Source organism: Pagrus major, chromosome 7, assembly GCF_040436345.1.
Source record: "Pagrus major chromosome 7, Pma_NU_1.0".
In the NCBI taxonomy this organism is placed as follows: Eukaryota; Metazoa; Chordata; class Actinopteri; order Spariformes; family Sparidae; genus Pagrus; species Pagrus major.
This window is the reverse complement of record NC_133221.1, coordinates 15727614-15739145: the sequence shown is the minus strand read 5'-3', so window position 1 is coordinate 15739145 and position 11532 is coordinate 15727614. Positions and strand designations below refer to the sequence as shown.

Here is an 11532-nt window from a genome sequence, read left to right as displayed (position 1 = left end):
TCACTTTTCCTTCCTTTTAAGATGCATTTTGTAATGAAATGCTTCAGTTAAAATATTGAAACATATTTACTTTGAGCAAATATTGATAACCTTGTTTACACTTAAAGTTATTCACGAGCCATATTATGATATTTATTTCAGTTAATGTACAGTTCCTTACGGAGTCACTGCATTTACACTCATAGTGATTGATATGAGCTTAATTAATTAAAAATGTGTTCTGAAAATACATAAATGCTATAAATACATTGCATCATAAAAACTCAAATTCAACTGTTGTTATAGCATCTCCATTCTCCATGAGTATATGATTTTATCTAATGTAAGACAAGTTGAACCGCAAGAGGACACACAAGCAAGAGGAAACACAACAAAGAGGAAAAAGAGCTTTATTTCAACAAGAGCAGGCACAATCTGTTATTAACCCATCTCAATAGGGATACAGTTGAAAGGTTATAATAACCTCTGGTAGGTTTCCCTTTATTCTTCACAATTCTGTCTTAACCACATTCATACAGGTGGTTACATCAAAGAAAGCAAATTGAGTTGTATAGCATGACAGATTATTAAATATGTATTTCATATTGATAGATAAAATACAAAGTGCAAAAAAAGAGTAAAACAACCACAACCGCCACCAAGAATTAACTTCAATCAAATATCACTCCAAGTCAAAACATTATGTTATCAGTTTTCCATATTGATTAACATGATTAACATCAAAACCAAACACCACTAAATATCTGAAACTCATAATCAAGAAATAAATGTCTACTTTAAATGACCTACTCCATTGCAAATGTGCTTTACGCAGTGCTCTACATCTTTACCTGATCATGAAGAATACACAGATTATACACAAAGAAGCATAAATGTGACAGATGGCTGAATAAAACCCTGCTGTAAAACATTCAGTATTCAGTTTTACACAAAGACTTTTTAAGTAACCATGATTGATTTTTCACAACGCAATTACATAATGTAATGTATTTGGTACTAACATGGTATTAAACAGGGATTCAGTCTTAAATGAGGCACTTACAGCTGCAGATGGAGAAAGGAGTCTAAAATGTGACTGATTTTAAAATGATCAAACTAAAACAAAGATATGTGAATAATATTGAACAGGCCTAAGTACATGCCCTCAATGTGCATCAATGCATCCTCATTGATACTCATGTACATGCGTTATTGTTTTTTTTTTGTTTTTTTTAGTGAAACATGGTGTCACATACTCACCATATACAGCAGTCTAATAATTTCTAATCATAACGAACAAATGAGTACCAGGGAGTTTTTGGTTTCTTTCTTCAGTTTTGGATCTTCATCTTCCAAACTTCAGATTAATTGGTTGATTCCCCAGGGCTGTTATCCGCTTGTCCATCATCTCCTTCCTGCAGGTAGGTAAAGAAAGCACAGACAAGTGTATCAGTATTAACAAGAGCCAGCTTTAAAAGGAAAAATGCCAAATGATACCTCGATCCAGTTTATGACTTGTGAGGATCTGCTACTTGTCTTTGTCTCATGTGATGGATAATTTGGAGTTGGTGGATTGTTTGCCAGAAAAAAACAAGATACTTCAAGATGCCACATTGGGCTTTAAGATGTTTTTCATCTGTATAAGATAGCTCTATTAGTCAATCAATGTAGAAAAGAATCTGTAGATTCATTGATGGAAATAGTTTTCAGATCTAATTGTTACCTCTTGATTGTTCTCAGCGCTCGGACTTGTTTCATGAGTCTTCTTGCAGTAAAACCTGATCATCGTCTCAGAAAATTTTGTTGGGAGAAGTTGGGACACCTTAAAAACGACAGCAGCATAAAGTTGTGAATAATAACATTCCAGAAGCTGCCCCATGAATAACAACACACAGGGGACAAAGCGTTCACGCAAGGAATGACTAAGATGAAATATTCTGTCATCATTGCTTTAGTTCTGACCTTCTCTTTGGGGAGCTTGTCTGCCTTGTCTGGGTTTTTCTTGCTGTAGAAGTTCATACGATCCACAGGGTTCTCGTCTTTCATCCCATAGTCCAGAGTAATGACCTAAATGACAAAGGTGAGCTAGAAGTTTGTTTTTATATTCACAAGTTAATTTTGTCACAACAGAGGGCATCTGACAAATCAAATGAATTATCAAGATCAAGATTTTAAAGAATGTGAAGTTAAAGTAATTAGACTCAAACATACCAAAACTGCAAAGTCCTCTGATTCCAGCCCTTGGAATTCCTTGTTCCAAGCATTGATCAGGATGAAGGAGAAAGGGGAAGAAATAGGAGATATATATTTGTTTCTTGGTTTTGGCTCTCTGTCCACACTAAAACAGTGTTTTTCTCACCCCAAAATTAAGTTTGAAGTGTGTAAGTCCATTTTCCCCTCTTATGTTTGAAGAAAATGGAGCTTTTGAAATATGATGATGTAACCCTGTGTCAATCTGTGTAGTATCTATGAGCTATGATTAAGTGACTATCTCTACTTCTTCCATTGTCTGTCAGAAAAATATGTAAAGGACTACAACTGTATTATGAATTTGGCTACATTAAAAACAGGTCGTCACAGGGACTAGGAGGGGACTGAAAGGGGGTTCAGTAGGCTAAAAATGGCCTGGAAACTTTTGGAAATTGTGAAATTGTTTTCACACAAAAACAATGTGATTTAAAAATGCCCCAGCTTAGTGTCAACATAGCCTATGATTTGCTCAGAGTGCTATCACATCATCTAAATTCAATTTCTAGGAATGACTCTGGAATTTGCTGTGGTCGACATGAAATCCAGGCACAATACCTATACAAGGTGTGTAAAATGATAGAGACGACAGAAACAAGCAATGTGCACTTAACAAGACCAAAAAGAGTTTTACATCCAGCTCTGTTGTAATAGTGAACTAGTTAATATTTCCAATAGATGTGTAAGGCAACATGGCCACACAGAGACATTGGATACTCACCTTGGTGGGTTTCTTTTCTTCCTCCAGAAACATGTAGAGATCTCGAGAGATGATCCTCATCAGAATCTGCTTAGCCTCTTTTAGTTCGGTGGAGGAAGAGAAGAGTATTTGCTCAAACACACGATCTACAGGACAAACAGTAACAGAGTTGAAGAAAGGTGAGTTAGAACAAACCAAAGACAAGGTTCCAAAGTAAATAATAAATAATTTGACTATGTGATAAAATGACTTCATAATTCATTCTTAAATATATAATAATAATATAATTCATATTATTTAAACATCCTTGATAAAAGCTGGCTCAATCCAGCATTTTGATGTTCATCACTGATTACAACTATCTAATTTACAGGATCTGGTGTCATTTAATGTGCATGATCACATGATCACATGATCAAAACTACCTACAATAATAACCTCTTAGATATATACACGTAGATACCTCATTGGCTGCTCTTGTTCACAAGAGTGATGTGGCAAAGCAGCTGCCGTATCAGAAGCCACGCCTCCGAATGCAAGTATTTCTAGGTTGGAAGTCTAGCCACGATTAAAAAAGATTGCTGAATTTCAACTGGTTTTGGACTATGATATAATATTTACAATCAACAAATCCCCCGTAATTACCTTTATTATTTCTTTTCATGTAAAATCGCCTCACTTTTGGAGATACAATTTGGGAATAAATGATTTACATTTTGTGCCACACATTAAGTACAAAAATATATAGTCAGTGTATTAGCAGGTTTGTGCAGACTTGTGATAATTATATATTCTCTTCACTAAATCTAACAATTTTGTACAAGAGAAATAAATGACAAATTCAGCTCTAGTCTCATATATATAAAAAGATTGATAATGATTGATACAATTTTCAGCACCTTACTGGTATATTACTTAAAAAAAAAGTTAATCTTTTGTTCTTGATCGAACATATCAAGACAGTCACTTAACCACTTACATTAGCTTACAAGAAGGATCATCTGTAATATATCAAATTCAATATGTTTGTAACATTAATATATTGTAAAACAACTTGTCACATGGTAAACATTATTCTCTGTTGATTGGTTTTAAAATTTGGAGCACAACAGTCTGACATTTATATGCCTCTGCGCCGGCGATAGCCGAGGCCGGAGGCATTATGTTTTCAGGTTGTCCATCCCATTCTTGTGAATGTGCTATTACAACAACGCCTTGAGGGTATTTCTTTAAATATGTCATAAACATCTACTTTGAGTTAAGGATGAACTGATTAGATTTTGGTGGTCACAGATCACAGTGGTATCTACAGACCTGTCAGCTTGGTGTAGGCCTCCATATCATCTATGGCTGTGGAGAGAGTGAAGATCTTTCCTTCTGAGCTTTCAATCTTGATGTGCTCGTCTGCTTTTACAAAAGCGTCTGTGATCCTGGATAATCATACCCAACATCATTATCTCTTTTAAGAACATGTTGCAGTGTACCATACAAGAGAGTAAATCATAAAGGAAATGACATAAGCTACATCAGACAGATGACGCTAAATGTTGTTGGAGTACTAACAGGGGAAGGGTATGTACTCACATAGCCTCTATGATCTTGGTCACTTTGTGTTGGTAGGCGCTCTTGTGGAGTTGGTACCTTGTGTGGAACATGTCATAGATATTGCCCTCCTCCTGTTAAGATAACCGATAGTTTAGTCTCATCTCATCAGATAAATGGATTGCTGTTTAAAATCTGATAAAAAGCAGTAGTAACAATGTCTGAACCTTGTCTCTAACACAGATCTGCTTCTTGCCGTCCACCTCACACACCCTGGCAAAGTGGAAGAAGCGGTGATAGTCAAAGTTGTTCTTCATGCCCAGGTGGTGGCAGTCCCTGAAAAAAAATCAAAGTTAAGAAATATGTGAAGAAATGTGGCTTAATATGTTAAACTAATCAATTCACCCTGAGGAATCCTGCATATAGTTAAAATAATCCAGAGAATATTGTCATTGTAACACATAGTAGTTCATCCTTCTATATCAAAAAGCGAATTGTTCTACAGTAGCTGTTCAACAAGTCCCACCTGGCAAAGTAGTCAAACTTGTCCACATCAATGCCATTTCTTTTGTTGGACACGATTTCATAGAGGAAGGACTTGTCCTCTGACCGACCTTTATATGGCCACTGAGAAGATGACACACACGAGTGGATTTAGATATTGGCTGCTGTGGTAAAGATGATACTGATTGATTTAACACAATTCACTTGAGCATGACTGACTTCGTTGTCTTGAACAACTTCAGTGTCCAGAGGCCCGTAAATCATTTCTTTGATGAAGTCCAGGTCCTTGGTAGGGTCCAGGCCCGACTTCTTCATCTCTTCCTCCACCTTATTGTCTTTCACCAGGTAGTCAAACATTTCTATAGAGGCCTTCTCATGCTGCAACAGAAACAGACTCATTCATATGTTAACATGAGAATTCAATGTAAAAAAAACAATCACTCACTGTACAAGTAGTTTGCTGAAACATGACAGGATCTGTCATTTTTGCCAGATGACAGATCTGTGGCTATGACTCACAGCAGTGGTTCCCAAACATTTCTGCGGTGCCCCCCTTTTGTAGATCACAGTATTTTCAAGCAAGCACGACTGGATTAGTACCCCCAGGGGCCCCTGAGCACTGAAGCTTATTTGTTCATCACTCAGCCATCTTCTGTATTATTGTTTCTGTTGTATTCATTGAAAGTTTTACAACATGTCTTCACAGTTTTTATTGTGAACAATGCTATGAATTAATATTTTTCTCACTGGACTGAGATCTAATGGATACTAAATAAACTATGTGTATTATACAACACTACCAAATATAAACTTTCTCTTCTTCCGTTTTATTATCAATGACGTAGCTAACCTATTTCAGTTGCCTTTTTGTACATAGCCCCGTTTGAAACGCCCACCTTCACATGATGGGCAGGTTTAGGAAGTATTAGGGGGTGGAGCGTCAGTAGGATGCGTGCAATGCAAGCATCCTACTGACGCTGGAGGATACCCCCGCGGGTCTCCAGCTGCACTTCGAGGAATAAGAAACTACACCGGACTTATCATCAGTATGTGGGTGAGTCGATAATGACTGAATTTTGTTTTAGAGTGAACTATTCCTTTAACACTGATTGGGATATCGACATAAAACATGGCAAATTTCTCCTTTAATGCAGTTTCTGTCTCTGTTTTTCTCCGTACTTAATTTTCTGATAGGTTCTTTTGACATACATCATGGAAAACTTACCTTCCACTTTTCATCATGACCTGGATCTGGATTCTCCTTCTTTTTTCGACGATTTTTCTCTTTCATTTTCTCGATGAACTTTTCATACAGATGGGAAAAGGGCCCATGTCCTAGATATAGAGAAATAGTTATAAGATAACCTAATAATGATCGTGTGTGAACTGTAAAGTGAGCGGCTGTGACTCAGGAGGTAAAGCAAGTAGGATGGTTGGTGATTTGATCCCCTGATCTCGCGGGTGCATGTTACTTATGGTACTGAACCCCAAATTGCCCCCGGTGGCTTTTCCATCGGTGTGTAAACAGCTGAGCATAAAAATATCTTGAGGCTTTTGGATATGAAGTGCTGTATTGCTTCTTGTTGGCCATGCAAGGCGCAGAATAGTGTATCGATATGAGTGAATGCATCTACCATTAACCATGAACTTATCAGGCCTGTTTTTACATGAAATAGGGCAAATTAGAGACAGGGATATACTCTCCCCCAATTTAATAATTGCATTTTTATAAATGAACTATTTTGGGACCTGCTTCCATTTGTTGTTATTATATTTTGCTGGTAATGTCAGTTCAACATTTCAGCCATGTTTATCTGTTTGATGAATATGATAAACTCATGATGACGTACTGTACATTTTTGCAGAATCACTTTCATCAACATACCAGTAGGTTCCATACAGGTCTTTAAAAAAACTGACTCAATCAGTCTGAATCACAGTGACTATGATTGATAAGTGTCCTAAATTTTGATTTACCTCTCACTATAGAAGAAACCACTGGGTGTCAGTTTATTAGAAGGTAATGAGTGAATGAGCGGTCATTTCTTGTGTGTACAGTGAGTGCTGCACTATGAATGCCTTACAGGAGAGACTGGAAAAAATGACATTATTGTATATTAAAACAATTATTGCATCACTCCTCTCTCTCTGAAGAATGTTTTTTCAACCCCACCCTTCAGTATGATGGTTTGGAAGAGCTTCAAACACTGTTGCCCATAGTTCTTTTGAGCTCAACCAAAACTTTCCGCTTCATCATTCTTTCTTTTTATGTTAAGCTGATCTCAATGAAATTCAACACTGCAAATGTTTCACATTAATGGCCTCCCCATACCTTTCCTCTTCTTTCCTGTAAGGCATTTAATCTGAAATATCTGCAGGAACCTTTGAGTTTTAATTGGCATCAGATCAAAATTAAAATTAGAACAGGCGTATTGTTAAAAGAAAAATACCTAAATTGTACATTTTCATGTGAAACACTGCACAAACTGCCTTTATTTTCTTCATTCATTCTTCATTTAGGGGCCAGCCTTTTATCGTAAATACTTGCTGTAACACTGTACATTAGAGCAACACCAGCTTTTATTGACAATTTGTCAAATAATGTCCATCTGTCATTTTTACTCTTAATCACAACCAGCAATTAACACTTAAAACCTTTTACATGTAATAGTGAAAAAGGTATGTATGACTCACCCAGGTCATGGCAGAGACCAGCAATCTGCACACAAAGGATGTCTTCATCAGTGATCCCGAGCTCCGGCTGCCGTGTTCTCAGAGCTCGTACAAGCTCTCCTGCCAAGTGTGCCACCCTTTACAGCACAACAATGAAAAAATCCAACTCATTACTCAATTATCGTATCTTATTGCAAAACAGAAAATATGGACTTGTATATTTGTACTAAGGTATGCAATGTTAACTTTAATTTCATTGCTTTGTTCATGTCATTGTTGATACCAGCCATTAGGATTGAGTATCTTCCTAATCCCCCCTCTCTTCTCCCTCACCTGCTCGTTTCCCTGTGTTTGTCTGTGTCTTTGTTGTGGCAGCGGTGTCTGTGGCAACAGAGAGGCGCACCTGCAGATCATCAGTTCATCAACCTCAGCTATATCAACCCGGTCTCTTCTGCACTCCGGTGCCACATTGTTCCGTCTTGTATGGTGACTAAACCAGTGCTCTATCTCTCAAATTTGTGAGTATCTTAGGACACAGAACAGTGTCAGTGTATCAGAAAAAATGCAGACATACCCAATGGAGTGTTCGAAGCGGTTGTGGGATGCTCCAGGGTAAACAAAGTAGGCCCCCCCAAGCTGCTTGATGAATCGAAGTCTCTGGAACTGTGGCGTGTCAATGATTTTGACGAGAAGTGGGTGCAACTCCAAATGCCCGTGGATGGGATCATTAAACACCTGGCCGGACAGAGTCCCAAAATATTACCCAAAAGAGTACCAGTACAACCAGCTGTAATCTCTTGAGGGCTCTGTGAGCTAGCAAAAGGATAAGAATTCAAACATTTTCTTGAATGAGGCCTATTGAATTCAAACATGAAGCCACAGCTACAGAGGAATAAAATATATACAATCATAATACAAGTACAGTAATAATTACTATAGCTATCTAGGCCTGAAAATGAAGTGTGATGTGTAGTTACAGTACACAATATTTTACCTTGCCTTGGAAGATTGTCTCTTCCTTCTCTGACGAGCTTTCAGAAGTTGTAGCCATGGCTAACTGACGCTTTCTATGTTTGTCCAACAAGCAGCAGATATATCAGGATAGCCACACGAACAATATTAAAACACGTTTAGACTGCTGAGGGGTTGGAACAGTACCTGGCTTTTATATCTCACCACACCTATCAGATTGGTCACTGCCCTCATCAGGGAAGTGAAAATGCATTAGACTGCAAAAGAGAAATTAACAAAACAGATAAGACACTTTACTTAAAAAACAAAAGATTTCAGAACACAAAACACAACAGTTTAAGAAGTGTCATTCCAGAATACAGGCATTTCACAAATTTGATAAAAAGTATTTAATAAGAACAACTCCCTTTTAATCTTGACTAACAACCCTGTCTCCCTAAAACTACATTTATATATTTTAATATGCATTGCCCAATAAGTTCAGGAGGGAATGTGAAGGAGGAAGAAATGCCTGAATTAAGTTCACTGACAATTTTGTTCCAATACAGAAAATTTGACATTCTTATACTCTTTTTACTCTTATACTTATTCTTATAACCACTGCCCTTCATAGTACTTAAAAATTGTGTTACTGGTATCACAATAAACAATATGACACATTTATAGAACATCTGTCTTCCCTTCTCCCTCACCTGCTCGTTTCCCTGTGTTTGTCTGTGTCTTTGGGTGTGGCAGCGGTTTCTGTGGCAACAGAGAGGTGCACCTGCAGATCATCAGCTCATCAACCTCAGCTATATCAACCCGGTCTCTTCTCCACTGTTCCATCTTGTATAGTGACTAAACCAGTGTTCTGTCTCTCAAATTTGTGTAATTTCAGAGTTTTTCTTGTGTAGCGATTTTTCTAGTGCTTGAGCTCAAGTGTTTTTCCCCTACTGTTTTTCCCCTACTAGTCTAATGCTCGTGTTTTTTCCCTCGTGTGCAGAACCTCCAGCGCCTCTCCGCTCAGCTCCACTGGCTCACCTGTGATACCTTTACGTCACCACCAGACAACCCAGCCTGCCTGCCTGCCCTCCTTGTCTTCTAATCCATCAAGAACTCTGTTGCAAAATAAATACCTTTAAACTGATTTCCAGCCTCTGCATTTTGGGTCCAGACAAAACCCCACCTTAACAGTTCTGGTTAAATGCTTGGTTAGGGTTAGGAAAAAATAATAGTTTGTCTTAAAATACCTATTTTGGTCGTCACAATCCCGGATGGAGATGGTCTGACTTCCCATGAAAAATAGACGGGTTTTGGTCAGTGGCTAATAGACATTTAATGTGAACATGATATGCCACATTTAGTACGAATGACAACCTTGGACATATGTGTGCTACTAACATTTCATCCTGGTGACTGGTGTTGTCACACTTCACCTCACAAATCATGATTGATTGTACTTTATATCGTATGTATAGCCTTCATTTAATGAGGAAGTCTCTTTTACAAGTGAGCCCTAACCAAGCCAGGGTCTAAATCACAGCATCAAGGAAATGACAAGCGAACAACAACAACATCAAATCAAATCACAATAGCAGCAGTTAGTCTTACAATATATTTTATTATACAGTGCGTAGACAAGGCAACAATATTAAGGCATATGTAAAGATCAAGAGTTTGGCCTGTAGATCATTCCAGCACTAAGGACCGTAGTAGGACAGGCTTGATTTGCCAATCTGACATATAAGTAAGGCACTTTGAACTGAAGCAATTTGTGTGATTTGAGATTAGAAACATTTTGCAACGAGAAAAATGTGGTTAAAGTAATCTTGAAGATTAAGATGTACAAGTGTTGTAGCCTACGCAAAGTGAGGTATGATTCTCCCACCATGCTGCATAAGGTACAGTGATAGGTCTTGAAGCTAGAATTAGTCACATACCTCAGGGCTGAGTGATACAGGGGGTCAAAACTGGATAAGGTGGACAGTAGGGGTACAACAATTCACTGATATTAATCCAAAATTGGTTTTAAAGTTAAAGATACGCCTACACCGATACGCGGACCTCCGGGTCAATCAAAATGTACTGTGAACTGGTCAATGGCCCAGTTTTAAAGTTATGAATTAGTTGAGTGAGGCTGCTATGATGCTACTTCCTCACAGCATCTTCAAACTCTCGTAAAAGCCTGCCAGGTAAAAACGAAAGCAACATGTCCGACAAGGCCGACAAAATTTACAATACACTGTCAAATCTAAAATCAAAAGTTTGGAAGAGATTTGGATTTTATAAGGAGGACGGGAAGTTGTCGGGAAGACGACAAATCGTTCACCTGGTGAGACAGCATGGTGAAACCTGTGCAGACAACGAGGATGCTAGTAAAGCTAGCACTAGCAAGAAAAGGCAAGACAAAGACACAGAGATTAAACACTTTTCCAGCCACAATTTAGCCACAACTCGGCAAGGTCTAAGATTATTACGGCATTATTACGGCAACTTTGAGTTCAGCTCATGAAAAATGGGAGCAAAAACAAAAGTGTTGCGTTTATATTTTTGTTCAGTGTAAGTAAGGCACTTTGAACTGAAGCAATTTTGTGCGATCAGGAACATTTTGCAATGAGAAAGATTTGGCTAAAATCCTCTTGAAGATTAAGATATACCAGTGTTGTAGTCTATGCAAAGTGAGGTATGACTCTCCCACCATGTGTTACGGTGAGGTTATCTTTCTAGGACCCAAATGCAGAGCACGGAGACAGGAAGTCAGAAAGTAAAGTATTTATTTGACATTATTTATCAGTTATTTGACTGTGATTTCCGGAGGGTAATGAGGAGGAGACTAGACTTGTAGGCAGATAAGCAGGCAAGCAGGGTTGACTGGAGCCAGCATGGAAGAACACAGGAGAGCAGGTCAGCAGGAAGCTGAGCAGAACGGCGCTGAA

General features: G+C 38.1%; 1 protein-coding gene across 1 annotated transcript; it reads right to left on the bottom strand.

The window, feature by feature from the left end:
- Positions 1-818: 818 nt before the first annotated feature.
- LOC140999393 (deoxynucleoside triphosphate triphosphohydrolase SAMHD1-like) lies at positions 819-8696 on the bottom strand. Its single transcript, XM_073469754.1, has 12 exons — positions 8640-8696; positions 8220-8380; positions 7667-7782; positions 6277-6307; positions 5192-5366; positions 4995-5095; positions 4696-4804; positions 4511-4602; positions 4241-4356; positions 2948-3072; positions 1942-2046; positions 819-830 (listed from the first exon to the last, which is right to left on the bottom strand). Exons 1-12 carry the CDS (start codon positions 8694-8696, stop codon positions 819-821), a joined length of 1200 nt encoding a protein of 399 aa, XP_073325855.1.
- Between the last annotated feature and the right edge of the window lie 2836 nt (positions 8697-11532).